The 21,352-nt window shown below is 36.1% G+C and overlaps 7 protein-coding genes across 7 annotated transcripts; 6 read left to right on the top strand and 1 right to left on the bottom strand.

Moving 5' to 3' along the window:
- Positions 1–282: 282 nt before the first annotated feature.
- Positions 283–757, top strand: B0H65DRAFT_543952 (uncharacterized protein; the record flags this gene model as incomplete). Its single annotated transcript, XM_062829258.1, has 3 exons — positions 283–291; positions 535–634; positions 705–757. 3 exons carry the CDS (start codon positions 283–285, stop codon positions 755–757), a joined length of 162 nt encoding a protein of 53 aa, XP_062686023.1.
- Positions 758–1,648: 891 nt separating this feature from the next.
- On the top strand, positions 1,649–1,912 carry B0H65DRAFT_417982 (uncharacterized protein; the record flags this gene model as incomplete). Its single annotated transcript, XM_062824120.1, has 1 exon — positions 1,649–1,912. One exon carries the CDS (start codon positions 1,649–1,651, stop codon positions 1,910–1,912), a length of 264 nt encoding a protein of 87 aa, XP_062686022.1.
- A 640-nt stretch (positions 1,913–2,552) lies between these two features.
- B0H65DRAFT_584417 (uncharacterized protein) lies at positions 2,553–4,624 on the top strand (the record flags this gene model as incomplete). Its single annotated transcript, XM_062830895.1, has 5 exons — positions 2,553–2,693; positions 3,305–3,403; positions 3,474–3,747; positions 4,039–4,086; positions 4,350–4,624. The coding sequence occupies 5 exons, from the start codon at positions 2,553–2,555 to the stop codon at positions 4,622–4,624; spliced, it is 837 nt and encodes a 278-aa protein (XP_062686021.1).
- A 456-nt stretch (positions 4,625–5,080) lies between these two features.
- On the top strand, positions 5,081–5,350 carry B0H65DRAFT_416293 (uncharacterized protein; the record flags this gene model as incomplete). Its single annotated transcript, XM_062824033.1, has 1 exon — positions 5,081–5,350. A coding segment is annotated over one exon (270 nt), but the record flags the coding sequence as incomplete, so codon positions are not given.
- A 538-nt stretch (positions 5,351–5,888) lies between these two features.
- B0H65DRAFT_19732 (uncharacterized protein) lies at positions 5,889–6,615 on the top strand. The gene has a single exon (XM_062821738.1). It carries the CDS (start codon positions 6,088–6,090, stop codon positions 6,517–6,519), a length of 432 nt encoding a protein of 143 aa, XP_062686019.1. The 5' UTR covers positions 5,889–6,087; the 3' UTR covers positions 6,520–6,615.
- Positions 6,531–7,139, top strand: B0H65DRAFT_449120 (uncharacterized protein). The gene has a single exon (XM_062825937.1). The coding sequence runs from the start codon at positions 6,631–6,633 to the stop codon at positions 6,970–6,972; it is 342 nt and encodes a 113-aa protein (XP_062686018.1). The 5' UTR covers positions 6,531–6,630; the 3' UTR covers positions 6,973–7,139.
- A 9,965-nt stretch (positions 7,140–17,104) lies between these two features.
- B0H65DRAFT_415432 (uncharacterized protein) lies at positions 17,105–17,254 on the bottom strand (the record flags this gene model as incomplete). The annotated part of the gene is made up of 1 exon (XM_062823985.1): positions 17,105–17,254. A coding segment is annotated over one exon (150 nt), but the record flags the coding sequence as incomplete, so codon positions are not given.
- Positions 17,255–21,352: the final 4,098 nt, after the last annotated feature.

Here is a 21,352-nt window from a genome sequence, read left to right as displayed (position 1 = left end):
GAAGAGGTCGAGTTCACTGTTACCAAATCTGACGACGCTCCATGTCGACGTTTCCAACAACGTCACTGACAGACCCATCACCTCTGCTGCCAACATGATCAAGCGGGCTTTCCGAAACGCCTGTGCAGGATCCAGAAAAGGGGAAACTGATCAGGCACCTCTCCCTTAAATTTCCCGTCAACGAACAATTCAAACGTGTACTCAGTACCACCGAACCTACTACAAGAGGAGGTCGCGGTGATTGTGCATACGCTACCAGAGGAGCATCTCGAGCAAGCCAACATGAGCAACGTAAGAGCCTCTCTTCATCCATCTTGCACATTTTCTTTTTTCCACGGCGGGGTTGTTGCTCCTGGAGCATGTAGGACTCGTGCTGGTCGTCGAGGAATTCGATCATGGGCATCCATGAGTCGCGGTTGTTGACATAGTCACACCATCACTCCCTCAACCCTTGTCTCCCTCCTCCCAGGATTCGGACTCGGGGTACGACCCCGAAGGTGACCGTCGGAGACATTGAGATGACGGTGCTCCCAGGACGACTATAAGTACTGGTGCACGGCGGACAACGCGTCGGCTATCGTCCAAGCCGGCACGGCGTGCGTGTTGGAGAAGTGCGGGAGTGATGTTGCCATTAGTACGTATAACCTCTTATTTGGTTTGTTCTCATTAAATTTGATGCTAACGAAATTGTTTATGACTTGCAGATGAAGTCCTCCCTACTGTTGAGAAGTTCTATGAGGAGGTTAACGCTTCCTAAAGTGGGCTCGTGCCTATGGATCGCCAGCGGCCTCCGAGTCCTCTGACGTAGTTGTTTTCGAGTTCCAGAATTCCTCAGCCGTTGCTAGGATATCTTTGGTAGTAGCCGCTGTGTCACAGTGGGCAAGTTTTCCGGGCTCTTGGTCGGGACACGCTAGTCCATTTTACCGAAGAGAGGAGGTCGCAGCGGACATGGCGGCCAGAAGACGCAGGAGTCGGGCACCGAGTCCCTCTCCTTCCCGCTTCCCGACACAGTCATCGTCACCGGCACCGGCACCGGCACCGGCGCCCGGAGGCGGCCACAATTCTATCAACGATCAGACCGGTCCTGGGGGCCATGTGGCAATGTGAGCACTTCATCAGTCCAAAGACAGTCCTTTCTCGCCAGAGGAGTGCGGTCTTTTCCAAAAGGCCATCTACCAAGCTCCAAGTTGCAAGTTGGCTCGTCTGGGACATGACTCCGGGCCTGTCACGGAGTGGTAGCTCTCCGTTTGAAGGAGGTATAGCTGTGACTGGCCTGGAGGAGAGGTTGCTGGCCTGGCAGAATGGAGCCAGCCTTCAACCTCTTCGTCCAATATATTACTGTCCTCTTCCTGACGTTCGCATTCCTCTTCTCCGTCCACCTCCTCTTGCTCTTCTACATTCAAGAGATTTTGCCTTGCATTCTCCTCTACTTCCACCCTCCCCTCGGTTCCCACTCCCTACGACGCACACGAGGACGAGTTCTCACACGGGCCGGAGATGTTCTTCGAGCCCGCTCTCTTCGTGGAGCTAGTGCCTTTCTTCGCCCCCACCGAGGCGGCATCACTCGGGCCTGATATCCTTCTTGAGGAGGAAGAGGAGGTCTTCTTTTTGGCTATGACACCGGCAGCATATCAACGGCGTCATTGCCATGAAATACTGGAAGCAACATTTCTCCACTGGCTATACGGATGTCAATGGGAAATTGACCATTAGCCCCTCGCAATCTTCCCTTATCGTCTCTATCCTTTCGACTGGTACCTTTGTCGGTGCTTTGGCTTCTCCCTTGCTGGCGGATAAGATAGGTCGGCGATGGGGTCTCATCATATCCTCTTGGGTCTTCAACTTTGGCGTCTTGATGCAAGTGATTTCTGTCGCCATCCCTCTCTTTGTGGCTGGCAGATTCTTTGGGTGACTCTCTTCACAGCGGACACTATGTCTCATTTGGCTCCTTCAAAGGAATCCGTGAGCTGGCATACCACCAGCGCAGGTGAGTATTCTTGTTGGTTTCTTCCCTGTCGTCGTCGTCCAACGACGCTAGCACTGTCAACACAAAATCATTGTCGTCGTCCAACGACGGCAGCATTGGTCGTCTCTCAAATAATTATCGACGGTAATCCCGCCAACGATCAGGCCGATTTGAAGCTGCTCTCGGTGGTGTGTGATCGCGAGGATGACGAGGAAGATGCGACGGACAACGCTACTTACGATGGCTATTGCCCCCGTGGAACTTTGCAAACCCTGCAGGCCCAATTGGAGCAACTAGGGGTGGACTTCCAGGTTTCTACCTTCCAACCTCCGATGTTTCGCAGTGATGAATTGCCTGGCTATCCGGAGAGATATGTGCAGCGGCTCATCAGGAATTGGCGGCATCAAACGTCGCAATCAAGAGGACAGTTGCACATTCCAGACTTTCATGAGCCCGTCCTTCATCGCATGGCTACTTTTCCGTTCACGTTAGCCGCATTCCCCCCAGCCGACTCAGAACAATCCAGTTACAATCTTCTTCTCCTACTATCCAAAGAAAAGCTATCCGGAAAAGAAAAACCGCCACAATGCCCCCCTCAGAGTCCTCCTCAGAGTCCCGCGCTGAGTCCATCCCCTACCGTGCCTCCCTCTTCCTCGGTCTCTCCGGGCTCAGCGCCGTCTACCTGGCCCCCTTGCTCCCGAGCCTACGAGCTCAAGCAACAGCCAACGTGGTGTTCACTATATCACCAACGTTGAAACAATCTACGACGAGCCTTCCCCGACTACATACCTCCCGCTCCCGCTCTCGGGCAGACGCAGGTCTTAAATGGCCTATTGACACCAGCTCCTGAGGTCAGCAGTGTCAACTGCAAGGGGGTGGTCAAACCCCCATACCCCGCCGTCGCCATGGAAGCGAAAGCATCAACTATACCTAATCACGGTCAATTTTTCGTCCAAATCAACACCAGCACTATGGTCCGTATTGAGAACGGTCAAAACGGGCACCAGGCCCGCCCCACGGAAAGGGGTTTTGGACAAACTACCACTGGCGAAAACGGGCCTCGCCCGACGCTTTCGACGGCGAGCACCAGCACGTCCACCAGCTCATCCGACTCCGCAACCACATCCACCGCCAACTTCGACGACCTGACGAGTATCTGCTCCCAAAGATGTCTGACAACACGAACACACACGCCATTCCACTCTACGCCCTCGGGAGATATGGGTCAGGCGCAGGCAGGCACTACACACCGTTCGATCGACAACTCGACGAAATGGAATTTATTCGCATACGAATTTTCAGGCCGTACCAAGATCCAAGAGACACGGAAATTCCCAGATGCCCCAGACCGAGATGCTCCAGACCGACCAGGACACAAACGAAGAGGAGAAGCTCTTCCTTCTCCAGGATGGGGAGAAGAAGATTGAGGTGGCCACCGTCGCCCGGGGAGATCCTCACTGATTCAATTGCCCGCAACACCCGTTCCAACGCACCCTCGCCAACAAAGAGCGTCGCGGAAGTTCTCCGAAGGCAAGCGGCCGAACGGGCCTATGGATCGCCGGCGGCCTCCGAGTCCGCTAACGTGGTAGTTGTTGAGTTCCAGCCATCATCGCCGAAGTCCCCTTCCCGTCCCTGGGGACAGGCCACCCAAGGGACCGCTGCTGCTCCGGATGTCCGCCCTTCCGTTGAAGTGCCAATGAGTACCTCGCTGGAGGCTGCCATGATGCTGCCGCCGCAAGTTCCCTCAGAGACCGCAGAAGAGTCCCAAAAAGTCTTCACCGGTACGTGATATTATGAGGATGAAGTGACGAAAATTAAAGTGTGGTGACGTGAGGCTGACACTGATGAAAGGAATGTCCAACACCGACTTCAAGATCCTTAAGGAGGACCACACCTCCTTGCTGAGCACCTGAAGTAGGCGTCTCACGTTCTTATGGCCGGATATAGGAGTACGTTTTTACCTCCCCTTCAGCCCATCTCACTCTCCCTCACCTCCCTCTCGCCCTCACAACCCCTCCTCACAACTACAACCACAACCACCACAATAATAAACAGAAACTAACACCACACAGTTGCCCATCCTAATGTGCCGGAAGCCATGATCCGCATCCAAACGGACGGTTCCATCAGACGAATCCGTTTTCGAAAACGTTCGCCTCGACGAGACCGTACCCGAGGACTCGGTTACGAAGTGGGGGGATTCTGATCCTGAGCTGGACGAGTGGGATGTACCCTACTATGTGAAGCCAACACCGCAAAGAAACAAGAGCACCGGCGTACACAACCTCATTGAGTTGAACTTGTGGAGGCTCGAAAAAAGCCCCTCGAACAATCCAGCAATCCTAAACCGGGCCACTGAACACGACATCGCCCTCTTCAACAGCTTTCACTCCTCGCGAGGCGCTCGTCGGTGCGTGCAAGCAGCTGGTTGCCATGTACGGCCAGGTCGGTCGGGAGTTCCAGAAGGAGCTTGCGCTGCGCCAGTACGCTGATCAGGGCGACAACGACAACGTCGTCCACGTCGGCAGCTTCGGCTGCAGCGACATTCTCCGCCGCAGCCGCCCTGCTAAACGAGCGAGGCTGCGAGGCCCTCTTGGAGTACATAAACTCCAACCCCCCGCCGGGACCCCTCTTCTAGTCCCTGAATTGAAGGGCTAGAATACGTTGCGTCATTCTACCGGTTGTAAGAAACATGAACAACAAGCGGATAATAGCCGGTGGGGCGGCGTGAAGGGAGGGGGAGGATGCAGACGGTTCGTCTTCATACGGAGCCAATTCTGATTCGATCTCAGACTCTTCACCCGTTCTCTTCACCCGTTACCCTACCAACACCTAATACACCACATTGTTACGAAAACAAAACGATAACGATGTCGAACGAAGCGGCGTTCCCGTGCCAATCGCGGTCTGCGGGCGAGATTCTCGATGAGTTGCAGCAACTCAACAACGTGGTCACGACCTTTGGTGAGTCTCAACTTGTCCATCTCTACCGGGTAGTCTTAGGAGACATCCAGAAATTTGACCGTGGGAAACCTATCCCCGACTTTTCTGTGGCCTATCCATGACGAATTTTCCGGCAGCGACACAAATAGCCTAGGTCACGCGAACTTCCGGGCAAGTATAGATGTTGGTAATGGAAGACAAGCAACCCTTACCAGACCGGGGTCCTTCCTCATTACCCCTGAGCTTGATTTCTCCCTGGTCTCCGTACACACTCTCGCTCGCCTGGGTGTTGGCTACAATAAATTTAAGCCCACCTCCAACCTTATTGGCTATATTGTTAGTCCCTCCGGCCGAGACGTCCTCGCGCGGAGTGCTCGAGTGGGACTGGTCATCGGACGGGTGTACCGCCGTGCCGGACAGCCCTTGGGGCTTCCCGTTTAAGCCGACTTGCCAGCACCATGACTTTGGATATCGGAACTACCAAGTCCAATTTCATTTTACCCCGCGTGCTAGGTACAAAATTGACCAGAACTTCTTAAAGGAGAGTATGACGGACGAAACGGGGACGGGACAGGTTGAACTAGTGATAGCCCGACTTTGGGGATGGGCTAGGCATTTAAACGGACAGTCGATGCAAGAGCGGCGCTGGCACGGCGGCAATAACACATTCGATGTTCTAACAGAACATTTATCAGACGTGGAGGAGGCGGTTCCAACGAGAGGCTACTTTACCTTGGGCCCAACCAAGCAGGTAGTAAGGAGATGTAGAGGAGGACGATAGGTACGGGGATGGGACGAGATGGAAGAGGACATCTGAAGAAGCTCGGCTCCGATTCATGACTGACGAACAATTTATTTATGTTGCGTCAGATGAAATGAGCGTTGATTATTATTCTCGTCTGGGCTACTAGTCGCCGCTGACTAGCGGAAAGTCGCCCAAGGATTCGACCGATCAAAACTCTTGATCGAGCAACTCGTCTTCAGAGAGAAGGCGAGGGTCCGGCAGATTTTGGAGCATAACGATCATGACGGACCGCTGACCGACATCTGGAGACATGTACCCGATGTGCAGTCACCAGAGTTTTGCTTCTACACGACGATCATCTTCACGCTTGAAGAGAATCTGATTCTCTCCACCACCCGCAGGAGAACACCCTCACGGCTCCCGACGACGATCGATGATAACGGAGACAAATATCAATACAATAGCGTCCGCACTACAGCAGACAGTCAATATATACTCGTCTTCGACCCAGACACGCAAGGCTTTCGTCCTCCACCAGGTCGATTCAATATTCAACATAAACATCACCAAAACACCGACCAACACCAATGCCGCGAAGCAGTTCCCTCCTTTGGATGTCAAGGGTACTGTTCTCGACAAACCGGCCCCCAAGCAAAAGGCATCAACAGCCGCATCCAAGAACAAGGAAGCACCTCACTTACCCAGACGGCAGCCAGAGCGCCAAGTACCCGATGGAAGAGTAGAGCCGGTTGCTCCTCGGGAGCAACGGTGGCTGGGCTTCTCCAGGTTCTTTCCATGGCTAAGCAGAAATGGAAATGGAAGCGCTGGGTGGAAGAGGAAAAGACGGACGACGACTACTGGATGATCCTGTTCAGCGACTCGAGGAAGAGGCGGGAAGGGACGGAGAGCCGGTTGCTCCTCGGGAGGATGGTACGAGGGGAATTGGAGGCCCTGATCCAGATAGAAGTCTGGGTGTATGTTCTTTCGATGGTTGAGATCGACGAGTTGTGGGAGCATGTTTTTTGTGGGTTGGCGCTTGGCCAGAAGACCTGTGCGGAATGTGGACGGCCTGGTCTGTAAAGCTTGTCATGTTGGGACTTGGACGCGGACATGCTGCGCGGAGTTCCACGATGTGGCCAAGGTTGAGCAAGCTGCCGAGGATTACTGCCTCTCACAAATCAAAGCTTATGTCTGGAGCGACAGCGACCATCGAGTCTATGATGCCGCTAATAATCTTCCCATCAACGGTGTCGAAGAGGAAGGCGTCGGCTGTCCTGGATTTGTTACCGGTACAGGAAGATGGAGTGAGTACCGCTAGTTAGTTTTGTGAGTTTGTGTCAGCTAGTGGACATACCCCGAAAATCAAGCGACGTGCTTTCTCTTGGATCTTTTCTGGAGCTCTCATTTCCAAGTGATGTGTGTTGTTGTTGATGCTAAACCCATTTGAAGAATGAACTATTTGATATACAGTACGGGGTTCTTCGCCATAGTGCTCCGCGCGGTGATTTCTTTTCACATGCTTGCGGAGTATTGCAAGAATCGGATCGTATGTGAACACTTAAATTGACCATGTTAATCTACGCACAGTAACTACATACCTACCCGATCATCTGCAACTTGAAACTGGATGGGAACACGACGTGAGGCTTCAGACTTGGAGGTATAGATAGATCTTCACCGGAATCCTTCTCCTTGGAGCTGTGCGTTTTGCCGTGGTTATATGTTGATCTATTCCCCTCTCTTGATTCTTTCTGGTAGTGATGATGAACCGCAAGTCTAGTGGTTTGTCCAAGTGTCCGAGGTGATTAAGGTGAATGAGCAGGTGGGAGTTCGTGACGGAAGCAACACGGCAGAAACTTCGAATGGTCAGAGAAGGTCCATGGAAGAAATCTTATCAATAATGCTACGCAGAGGTAGATAGAGATACTCGTCAGGCCTACAAAATCGGCGGCTGACTAGCGGGAAACCCCCTAGTCAGGGCCAGCGATTCGTACACGACCAGCGATTCATACCGAGCGGGGTACATCCACTTACTAACGTTTCCCATACAAATAGAAGTCTTCCGCCCGGAGCCAATAGTTTTTTATAATAATATATCCATATTTCTTAGTCGCATGCAAAATCGCTGACATGACCAGCATATACATCAACACGTAAAATTATTGTTATTTTGCACACGTATGAGTCTAATGACATGGATTATTTTATATACCCTTATTGCTGTAGTATATTAACCTCCTCGTAATTAGAATCCCTATATCCCTCTATATCGTTATTATTATCCTCCTCCCCCCCCTCGTCGTCGTCGTCATTGTTAGAAATAGCCTTATTTTTATATTCCTTATATTCCTTATCCTCTTTGTTTATTTGGGTATACCGTTTGTTGTTAAAGTATTACTAATTTAAATTATCTTGTAGATTAATATATTCTTTATTTTTAATAACCTTTGTTTTTAGTAGTTCCTCTTTAGCAATTAGTATTATACTAGTATTTTTATTAGTTAATTAGGTAGTAATAGTATTATTTGTAATTTTCTTTCTTACTTTACTAAATACTTATAGAGTATATAATTTGGGGGGATTATTAGAAAGTTATTAATAAATGGGTAGGGTTATGACCTTTATAGTACGTTTACCCCTTAACCTTTTTACTTTATTATTTATAGCCTTTTACTATTCTACTTAAAAGTAGCGCCAGCAGTTTACCCTCTTCTTACGGTATTAATTAATAAGCTATAATTTATTAAATAATTAAATTCTATATAGAATAGTATATATTTAAATCTCCTTCCTTAGTATTTTAATAACACGTAACTATAACCTCTCGCTTGTTAATTATATTTTTCAAATTATAATAAAGCTATTGACCTATTTACTTAATATACTCTATTTTCATTGAAGTTTTTGAATATAAATACAGTCATTTTCTTTCTTAGTGAGGGTAATACGTTAATACTCATTTATAGCCGTATATAATTTACTATCACTAATAATAATTATATTATTACAGCCTAATAGACGGTTAGTAGTATAAAATTTACGTAGTACCTCTTTAACTACTTTATCTTTATACTTACGCTTTAATTTAACCTCCTTTATAATTAATTAACTAAGTGCATTACTAGCCTTATTTCACTGGGCAAATACGTATAAAACCGTTAATAATATTGGGTAATCTCCCTTAATTATAAACGAAAGCCGTTAATTAATATATTTATTATACTTTTTAATAGAGAGGAGGTTAAGAATTAATATAATTATATTGTTCTATTCTCTTTAAGAGCGGTCTTTCTACTTAGGTATAAATAGCTCTGGTAAAATAGGGAATTCCCTTATTATATAGGGGTTATATACAACAGGGGGATTATTTAGTACATTGGTAAATAGTTTCCTTAATATACGAAATTATATTCGTTCTTTTTCTATACTAAAGTCGATAAATCCCTATTTAGCGAGACGAATTATATACCCTCGCTTTTCTTTAATAAATTCGTTGTTTATTAATGAGGTTAACGGATTACGAAGGTTTGATATGATTAAATTAGGGTTGAAGGGAGCTAAGCCGGTACGTTTCTAAATAAAATGTATATTAATTGGTTTGAATACCTTCTATCACGGGGCAAGGCGAGTAGTAGGGGGTAGATTGGATATGCGTAGTTGTACGAGGAGAGGAGAAGAGAAGTATACGCAGGTCTAGTGATATAGGGCAAAGTACGAAGGCTATGCCTAGAGCCGGGACCAGCGTACGTATATATATACGTAATATGCTATTAGCTAATAGCAGTAATAGTACGGCACGAGGCTTAATTACTTATGGTAGGAGCCGTATATATGTTAAGTATAGTTATAGGTAATTTTGTAATATTTCCTCCCTATAAAAGAAGTTCTATAGTTTTAAAATCTATATATATATGAAATAATAGATTATCTTTCAATCCTTATCTTTAAACTCCTTTACTTATAAATAAGATCTTCCGCTTTCAAATTCCCGGATCCTCCTTATATCCCTAAGCTCTTCTATTATTTAATTATTATTATTTTATTAATAGGTCCCCGCCTCTAGCATATCCTCTATATTCTTCGTAGGGAGCCTCTTTCTTTATTATATTTCCGACAATTCTTTAAAGATATTATTGAAAACTTTATCTAACTTCTTTATATCCTTTATAAATAGTACTTTTAGCTTATAGGGGATTGTTTCGACCGTTAGGCCTAGCTTTAGGGGCGGGGCTACTTACTGTTCGGTTGTAATATTTGCAACGGTGGCGTTGATATATTCTTTTAAATTAGTAATACGCTTAGAGCGTTTTGGGGCTAGGGTTAGGGTCGGTAATATTAAGGGTGGAATTAATAATATAATTCGGGGTATTCGGGGTACGTAGGGCGTTAGAATTCGTAGTATTAGGGCTAGGGTTTACTTTTATAATATAGTTATAATCTTTAATTATTTTTAAATTCTTAACGGAATCAGCGCTTTGGGGTAATTATTATAGAAGGTTATAATAGCCTTCATTACATTAATTACGTTAGTAATTAATTCTTTAGTAAAGTTATAATAAATTTATATTATTATATAGAATTAATAGTAATTATTTCCCTTCTATTTATAATTTGGAAATTTATCGAATTCCTATTTTATTATTTCTTTATAATTATTAATTCTAATTATAACCCTACCTTTATTAATTCGTATATCCTCTTAAATAGTAGTTTAACCGGATAAACCTTCCCTATATAATTTAATTATAAAGGTATAGAAGATTAGGGAGTATTTTATATTAGTGAGTAAAATAAATTTAATATTATAGGAATATATTTATTCGGTTTTGAAAGGGCTCCCCTAGCGAGGGTATAGTTTATTATAAGGGCGCCAATTAATTAAATTAGTTATATTTAGTATAATTAAGTCCTTAGGCTGGTATTTTGGCGTATCGAATTATTTTTCGTTAATATTAGCTTCGTAACAGTTTTATACCTTCTTTATCGAAGTACATATATAATCCTAAATAATTTTAAAGCAAACTATTAATTCGTTAACTTTTAAATATTCTTTTTATTAAGTAAACGAAAATTATAAGGGGGTAATTGAAGAAAGTTCGATATTTATATACGGGTAAAATTTATAGGTAGTAAAAAATAGAGTAATTCCTATAATTTCTAAAACTATATTATTACCGGCGAATTCCGTTAGTAATAATGACTTAGCTTAGTCCGTTTATACCTAATTTACGAAAATTTGTAAATATTATTTTATTTCCGCGTTGATATACTCTATTTGGGCATTCGTTTAAGAGTAAAAAACGGAATTAAGTAGCTTCTTAATTACTAATCTTTTATAAATCGTAGACTAGAATAATAATATAAATTAAGAGCTTCTATCGGATACTATAATATTAAGGAGGTCATAAAGGGTATATACCCGTTTAATAAAATAATAAAATAATTTTTTTAACTTCTATAGTCTCGGTAACGGTATAATAATAAAATTTTAATTAATTAATTTATTACAATAGTAATATATTTAAATTTCTAATTTAAATATAGATTTTCAGGGAGTAGGGAAATATAATCGACCGAAATATCGGTCTAGGGTATGAAAGAGGCTAGCATTAACTTAAAGTAGCCTACTTTAGTTTTCCACAATATTTTAATTTTTAAATAAATTAAATAACCCTTATAGTAAGCCCTAATAGCCTCCGCTATATTGGACTAATACTAATATTCGTTTATTTATATTTAGGTTTTATTTTTACCCGGGTAGCCCGCCATTAAAAATAAATACGTATAATAAATCAATTATAAATAAATAATTATATCGTCGGGGTTAATAAATATTTTCCTCTTATAATATATTTTATTTTTTATTATTAAATATTCTACGAATGCTACTTTCAACTTTTTTTTAATATAAGGGCACTATTTAAAACGGTTCGGGTCCTGCAAATAAATTATTACCTCCTATATTACTAAAAATTAAGTATAGCTTTTTTTAATAATATTGTCCGTAAATTTATTTAATTCATTTAGGGCGTTTAAGGTTAGAAAGAAAACTTCTTTATTGAAATTTAAATTATTAATACTTATAGCCGATAATTTAAAATAACCGTTTTCAAAACGAACGGGGTCGATTAATTTGCGGTTTTTAATTTTTAAATAATAATCCTTTATATTTAAAAGTATATCCTCGGGCTTCCTACTCAAAGTATCGGGGCGAAGATTCTTCGAATCTGGGGTATAGCGGATTAAAAAATTAAAATAGAATAAAAATTATAATTAGCGTATATAGTAAAGGGTTAAGTATTTATTCGTAGTAAAAATCTTTAAATTCTTATAATCTATAACGATATTAAATAGCTATTAAACGACCTCTAAATTTAGCCTCTATTCCTCTAAAGCTTTAATAATGGCTAGCAATTCCTTATTAAAAATATTATAATTATATTATTAGGCGGTATACTTTAATAAGAAATAAATTATAGGGTAGAATATTCCGTCGTCCCTATATTAAAAGAAGGTATTGCCTAATATTTAATTGGAAGCGTTTATTTCTACAATTATTTTTTTTAGATTAATCGTATATATATAAAGTAGGTCCGCTACTAAAAGTAGCTTTCAATATTTTGAAAGCGGATTACTAAATTAAAGTCTATACCTATTCGATATTTTATTTCGTAAAATTGTATAATAATATAGTTATAGTTGAAAATTCTTTAATAAAATACTAATAGAAATTAGTAAAGCCTAGGAAGCTTTTTAAGAATTTTTTAAAAGTAGGGGGCTATTAGTCGGCGATAGTTTTAACCTTCTTTAAATTTATTTTAATATTTCTAAATATAATATTTGATCCTAAATATTCAATTTTTTAATATAGAGTTCGTATTTATTAATATTTATTTATAGGTTAGCCTTGGCTAAGCGTTCGAGAACGTCGTTTATATATTGCTTATAGTCCTCCTCGTTATTAAAAAAGATTAGGATATTATCGAAATAAGTAGTCGCATATATATTTAATATATCGTATAGGATATCATTAACGTAATTTTAAAAGGTATTTAAAATTCTTTATAGCCCGAAAGGGTATATTAAGGATTTAAAGAGCTCGAAACGAGTAATAAAAATAATTAACTATTTATACCCTTCTACTACGTAGATACGGTTAAAAGCGGCGATAATATCTAATTTAATAAAGATTTTAGCCTTATAAATAACGTTAAAAGTCTCTTTAATTAAAAAGAAGGGGTATTAGCTCTTAAATATAATATTATTAATACTTTTATATTTACGAAAATTCTTATTCCGCCGCCCGGTTTCTTTGAGAATAAAATTTAAAAAGCGGCCTCTAATTAGAATAGGTGGATAAATCCGATTTTAAAATTGTCGTCGATTTATTTTTTAATTATGTTTAATTCGTTAAGGTTAAAAAGTTTTAACTTTAAATAGGGCACTTATTCGCTTAATTTTAATTCGATTTTAACGTTATAAGAGCGGTGAGGGGGGGTAATTATAACTTTCTTAAATTTACAAACGTTCATATATTTCTAATATTATTTAAGAAAATTTTCTTTAATTTATTCGTTAATTTTAGGGGGCTTATCGGCTTTTTTATAGAATTTAGCAGCGTTTTCCTCAATAATCCTAACAATTTTAATAGCTTCCTTACAACGTTCGAAATCTTTATTTAACTTACTATTTAAGTAAATTTTATTAATAATTCTAATAACTCGAATAGTAACTTTAGATCCTCCACCCGCGTAGACATTAATTTAAAAGTAGAAATATTTACCTAATAACCTCTTATATTTAATACCCTTACTATTTATAATTTCCTATATTATTTCTTTAATTAATAAATTTCTTATTCTTATCCTTACCCTTCATTCGATAACCCTTCTATTATTTCTTTACTCTTTAAATTTTAAGACGTTTCCCTCTACTTCTTTAGCCCAGACTTTCTTTTCCGCCTTAACTTCCTCTACAATATCTATAATTTCGGCGTATAATATATAGAATATTCGTAATTTATAAATTTCGTAAAGCCAATTAAAATTAACTACTATTAAATCTTTAATATCTATTAAAATGATTAAATCGTTCGAATAATAAATACGGCGAATATATATACAGTAGCCTATATTAAATTTCTATTAACTAGTAATAAAATAGTAAATTGCAAGTTTCATTTTAGAGGCGGGGTTTGTAATTAACAGTATATTAGAACGTATTTAATAGACTTCTAGCGGTACGAAACATTATTTTATAGCACATCTCATTTATTAAATGGGTAATAGACGGCTAGCGGTTCTAGGGTTAAAGTTTAATTATAAGGGTATATTCATCTCCTATAAATAGAATATTATTCTATTTTCGGGTTATAAAGATTCTTCAGTATTATCTTCTATTATTAAGGATAAAGGCGGGGTAATAATTTAATTTAAAACTTCATAACGTTTCGTATAATTATTATCCTAAGCTTTAGGTATTTGACGAAAGGAAATAAATAAATTTACGGGTAAGCAATGTCTAATATATATTTTCTTAAAAGTAATTAATCTATTTAATTAAAATATTAAGGGGTTATAAAATGTGAACTATAGTATATTTAAAATTACCAGGTAATCTACTATTAAATTTTACGTTAATATTACAATTATTTCTATATAATAGCCAATTTAAAATTAGATTTCGTAATAGTAAATAATAAAATCCTTAGGGACGCTGTCGGCTAAATATAAAGCCTTTAGCTTAGGAAGCTTTAATAATAGTATAATATAATAAATAGTAAAATTATAATTAATAAAAGCGAATATTAAATACCTATTGTCGATTAAAATAGTATATTTATTCCTTTAATTACGTAATCTGTAAATAATATAAGTAGAAAATAAGATGAAATTATTATTATAATGATTTAAAATTAAATTCTTTAATTAAATAATTTCTAAATTTATTAAATTTATATGCTCCTTTTTTATTACTATAATAAATAATAGCTTCTCCGTATAATTTAATAGGGAGGTTACGTATTTCCCGCGCTATATTCGCCGGCGGCGGAGGGAATTAGGGCGATAGGCGGAGCGGTTATAGTAGTAGGAGCGGCGGGAATAGCCTCTCTAATACCTATAGTATTAATACGAACGCCATTACTATAGCCGGTTTAGCCTATAACGGATTAATTATTATTACTTCCGTTACTACTACTATAATAGTTATTATAGTAATTACAGTCTCTCTCCAACCTAAAAATACTAGTATTAATACTATTATAATAATTAATCGCCTAATAACCCAGTTTAACGTAGTATTTATATAGATTATTCTATACGTAGTAATTAATAATAATTTTATTAATTATACAAGCTAGAGAAATATCGAGGGCAAATATAGTATTAAAATTTATAGCGTTACTATTTTAATTAATAGTATATCCGGAGGCGGAGGCGGAATCACTATTACTAGAACTGGAGCTAGAATTACCGGAATTATTATTCTTATAAAATATAATAATTTTATTATACTAATTACACTCTTCGAAGTTAGTAGCGAACTTACAATATATAGTAAACTACTTATTATAATCGTTAAGAGCGGGAGTCTCTTACTAGTACGCAATAACGTTATAAACTTAGTCAGTAACCTTTATTTTTAAATAATAGGTTTTTATAGTATTATTTAAATTATAACGGTCAATAAGGGTAATAAATTTATGTTCGAAATCGAATTATTTTAACCCTTGATTATTTTCAAATTTTCAAAATCGCAATAGAATTCGAAGGTAAAATTTATATAATTATATTTAATATCAAAGTAAGCGAATAAAAATTCGCTAATCTTCTATACTTATTTATTTTTATCAACCACCATTAATATTAATATAACCTAGGGCAATAGAACGTAAAATACAGGACTACCTAAATATTATAAAATTTAAATAATTTTATAACGCTTATGTTAATTAAAGTACTCAGCATCTTAAAATTAATAGAATTCGATCTTTATATGCTAAATATAGTAAGATTTAATACGTTTAATAATTATATTACCCTCGCCGGTAAAAACTTCGGGATCCTTATTAATACGTAATTTAAGAATAAGGGTAAATATATTATTTTCTTCTTCGTTATTCTTAAGTATGGGGATAATTTCGGGTAAATTAATTTTCGTACGGAGGGCGTCCTTAAAGGCTTTAATTTAAGTAGTAATGTCCTTTTTAAATTTGGTTGAAATTTTATTAGCGGTAAAGAAAATAGAATTAAAGTCGGTTAAATTATTTTAAATATTTATAAAATACTTTTTAAAAATAATAACTTTACTATTTAAAATATTAATTATATTAAAAAGATTAGCAATTATAATATTTTACGCAATACATTACTTTTTAATAATAATTAACGTATTTTCTACTATAGTAGTAAATAAATCAACTTTAATTACATTTTCGTTAATTAAGCGTACGAGGGCGGTAATAATATAGGAGAAGGCAGGGTAATTAATTAATTATAAAATAATATTAAAAAGGTCCTCTTTAATTAAATTATTTAGTTCTTAATTACCGTTAAGGGCCTTAATAATATTATCGAAGAATTATTCGTAAGTAGGATCAATAATAGAACTAATTATAGAAATCGTAATATCTATATTAATAATAAAAGATATTAATCATTTAAATAATAGGGTACTATTATATAGCAATATTTAATAAAAGACAAAAAGAGTTCTACTTTATAAGCGTTCGAAAGTATTATAATACAATTACTTAATTTAATATTACGGTATGACTAATTAATTTATTATAGTGCATTAGATTGCGAGTACGTTAGAGATTTTTAATAATAGCGGTAATAATAATAACATATATTCGCAGCGTAATAGAAAGGTGTAATTAACTATTACAGAGTAAAGCAAATAGTAGGGAGTAGATTAAATATACGTAATTATACGAAGAGAGGAGAAGAGAAGTATACGTAAATTTAGCGATATAGGATAAAGTACGAAGGCTATACTTAGAGCTGGGACTAGCGGACGTATATATGTACGTAATATACTATTGGCTAATAGCGGCAATAGTACGGCACGAGGCTCAACTACCTATAGTAGGAGCCGTGCATGTGCCAAGCACAGTTATAGGCAATCTTGTGACACCTTCTTACGAACTTACTTAAGGTTATTAAGAAAATTTAATTTATTATAGTTTACGTTATTGAAGGCGAACTTCTTACATATATCTACCTAATAAAAATGTTTATAGATCTAAAATATCCTAATATCGAGAGGTTAAAGGAAGTAGGTAGAATAAGGAAGTAAAAGAAATAGGGTAATATTATTTCGCTTATATTATTCGTAAAATTCGATAGTATAGTAATTACTATATTATTTAATATTAAAATTCGCCTCTCTTCCTTATTAATAGGTTGTAAATGCTCCTCTTAGTATTTGAATTAATTTAGCGTATATTAGTTATTTATATACTTTCGTACGGATGCGGCGAGGATTGTCCTATTGTTAAGGGAATTATTAATATACTTGTATGTAATATTAACGCCGGGGAGTAAAACGAAGGGTAGTATAGTACGATTAGAAGTAGAGATAGTTTTAAGAATAGTAATAAGGATTTTTTAGTTAGGATTAATAGATTACACTTCGGTTATTTTAGTATAAATTTATACGAAATAGGTTTTATTTAATATACTAACTCTAAAATTAAATTTATTACTATTCTAGATATTATCCCTCTTAATTTATATTTCGTAATAGTCTTATAGAATAACTAAAAGACCTCGTTTATATTTGCCCGTATTTGTAATGCCTTTTTTACTTACGCTATCGATTTTATTCGAACGTTATAGAAGTTTCCCTTCTCTATATATCGACGTACCTATTTACTATTAGCGCGAGGGATAGTAATAGAATTATCGTTGTTATTATTAGTACGGTTTAATCTTATTAAAGTAGTTATTATTAATACTAATTATTAAGGGGTTATTTCGATACTTGTGAGGTATAATTAGTATTTATATGTAAAGGTAATAAAGTAAGAATATAATGGGGACAGCACAATTAACACAAGTGCTAGTCGTATAGCTTAATTAAGGTTCTATAAAGAAAAAAAGTTCTATTTAAGAGGCGGCTCTACCGGAAATACAAAGTTTTAATAGAGGCTATATAAATATAACCACGGCGCCTCATAATAGCTCTAATCGATAATTAAAATACTATAACCTAGGCCTTAACCCTATAATATTACCCCCCTCCTCCCTCCTCCTACCTCTCTATATATTTACTCCTTCTATTTCAACCAACGAAAGTAGTAGGTAGCAAGCAATAGCGCACGCACACACACACCTCTAGAATTATATACAAAAACCCTTCCCCTTACTTCTTTCTCCTTTCTCTTTCCTTTCTTCTTTTCTTTCTAATTATCGTTTAAATTACTAAAATAAATATTACTATCCCTTAACAAATTCCTCACCTACCCTTCCTAACTCAAATAAATACTTCGCCTAATTTCGTCCGAACCGTTCTTATTTCTATTTTAACCATCTAAAAACGAAGCCCCGTCTTCGCTATTATTATATAATTCCTAATCCCCCTCCTAAGAGGCGGCCGCCTATTATAAACGTATTAAAAACCCTATTATTACCCTTAAAAAGCCTAAATTTATTAAATCTAAATACTTACTAATAAATCCTCCTTATTATTCCTACTTCAAAAAATCGTTATTAATTTTATTTATTCTTTAACTAAATTATAACCTCTCCGAAATCCTATATATTTTATATTTAAATATCCTGCGCAAACACTATACTAAGCCTAGAAACCGGGCGTATATAATCTATTATAACAATAATAAATAATATAGCTGAGCTTCGTCTTTAATTAAAAAATTTACTATAATTTGAGAAGCGGTGACTTTTAATAAAATAAAAATAAAAGCCTTTGGGTATATTTATAAAACTATAACTATCCAATGTTATACCGCCGAACTATATAAAAATAACGCTATTTCTTGATAAATTCCTTTTATTTTATTTACTTTAGTAAAATAAATTTCGATTAATTGAAACTTTTAAATAAAAATATAATTACTTCCTTTCGGCCCCTAGTAACGCCGCTGCTATTCCGTTAACCCCTACCGCTCCTACTACCCCAACTATTCCCCTAACCCCCGCCCTGCCCTCTAAAGAACCTACTTTAATAAAACTAATAGCCCGCTTTAAATCGTTCGAAAAATAATTAGAAATTATAAAAATTAAGAATAACTGGAAGCGTAAAATATTGAAAAAGAATTAAAAGAATTTAAAATTGATATTTACTACCCTTTTTTTTTCTTCCTTTATTATTATCTCTATTACTTCGTATACTCCGTACTAAACTATTCAACTAATCCATTATTAATATTAATTAGGCTATATTTTGCTTCGAAATAGTCCAAGGCCACTATATTAACAAATTCTTCTAATAACTCTTAAAATTATTATTCTTAACTAATTTAATTAATTAAAATTATTCTACGACCTTTCTTGATCGTATAATGGAAAATTTTATTTACAAGACACTCTTTCTCCCTATCTCCTATAATAATTAGTAATTAAAAATTAATAATAATTTAACCTAATAAAGAATTATCACGAACCCTCTTAAATAAATCTATATAAAATTTAATTAAAGACCTTTAAAAAAAATTCGGAAAACTCTACTATAAAAGGGTTAAAAATTCTAAATACCATATATTTCGTATAGATCTAATCGAACTTCTTCTTAGGGTAGGCTATAGTAAAATTCTTAAAATTTAACCAAACCTTATCTCCCACCTTAAAAACTTCAACTAATTACTTTTTACAATTAATAAAACGCTCCTACTCTTATACAAAAACTACTATAATCGCTTAATATAAATCCGTAATTTATTATAATATTATAACAAAATCCTTAATTCTAACCTACGAGTTCTTAAAATCTGCTTCTATTAAAAGAATTACTAAAGCTACTAAGGACTATAAATAATAGCCGTAAATAGTAAAGAATAGAAACATACTAATAATCCTAATCATTTTAAGCATAATTAATAAAAACTTTCAAAAAGGCCTACACCTTCTAATTTATTCTTTCGGGGCTACCGTCGGTTTAAAAGTAAAAAACAATATTTGAAAACTAATTAATACCTAATAAATAATAAAAAATACTTCCAAAATCGGCTAATCCAATTAATACCCTTATTATTAATAATAAACTACAACTACCTATAATATTATATAAAATATCTAAAGAAAACTTCTGCTACTACTTCTACCTCTATAATAAATATTAATTCTAAAATCCCTAATTTACTAAACCTATCTTTAATAACGAAGAAATTAACGCAACCTCCTACAAGGGGGAAATCAATAATAAAGTCCATCTAAATATTTTTAAAGAACTAATTTAAAATAAGAAGAAGCTTTAATAACCCTCTTTTTTAATTTCTCCAATATTTTACTTTACTATAAATATCGTAGTTAATTAAAAACCGACAGATATAAATACCTATTAACGGCCAATAAAAATCTCTATTTATAATATAAATAATACTTTCTCTTCTAAAGTGCCTAAAGATTTTTAAATCGTATACTTTTTAAATAATACAAGTATTAAAAACGTTCCTTTCAATATCTTCTAAAGATATATATAAGGCTATAACCTTAATAATAGTAAAAACTCTTAAAATCCAAATATAACCTCTATAATATAATTTACCGAACCGATTGATAATATATTTACCGAATTAAACCTTTAAACCCTACGTAGAAATTAGAAAGGTCCTATTTTTATTAATAATAATTTAATAAATAACTTAATAAACTTCGTCTTCTTAAAAAACTTTTTTGAAAAATTATTATAAATTTAAATTCTCAAATACCTTTACGCCCTTCCCTGCTATAATAAAAGAAGCGACTATACAAATATAATTTTTAAAAATAAATTAGAAAATTAACTATATTTCCCTAACTCTATATCCTCTTCGTTAAAGTAATCCTAATCCCGACGGGATAAAGTATTAAAAACTACGGCAAACTTCCCTAAGTAGTAAAAAATCTCTAAATTAAGCTATAAAAAGAATTCGGCCTATTGCGCCTATTATTTAAAGAATTTCTACCTCTCTATAAAATATTCGAAATTATAATAATTAATAACAATAACAAACTTCTTACAACTCCTAAATTCCACAAACCACTCCTCTATATACCTAATAATCGTAAGCATTTCTTTATTATAAATGGAATAATTGCGCTTAATGAAAATAAACTTTTAAAAATAATAAATAACTATTATTTTCTACCTATCCTTCTCTTGAATAAAGATACCACTGAAACTATACATATTATAATCTACCTCTAAAAAAATAAATAAATTGGGATCCTACTAAATAAAAATAAGGGCTTCAATAAATAACTCCTTTAATTTCTTAAAAACTATATCGTACTACTTAATCTATTTAAAAGGGACCCCTTTACTTATAAAAACTATTAATAATCCTATAACTAAAGAAAAATCTTTAATGAATATCTAATAATAATTAGTAAATTTAAAGAAATTTCGTACCCCTTTTTAAAACGTAGGTACCTCCTATTTAATAATCGCTTTAATTTTCTCCGGGTCTATTTAAATATTTAATACTCTTTACCACGAACTCGTATTTCTTAAAATCTAAATAGAACCTAATA

Source organism: Neurospora tetraspora (assembly GCF_033439725.1).
Source record: "Neurospora tetraspora strain CBS 560.94 chromosome Unknown B0H65scaffold_1, whole genome shotgun sequence".
In the NCBI taxonomy this organism is placed as follows: domain Eukaryota; kingdom Fungi; phylum Ascomycota; class Sordariomycetes; order Sordariales; family Sordariaceae; genus Neurospora; species Neurospora tetraspora.
Note: the sequence above shows the minus strand (reverse complement) of the source record. Positions and strands in the feature narration are given on the sequence as shown.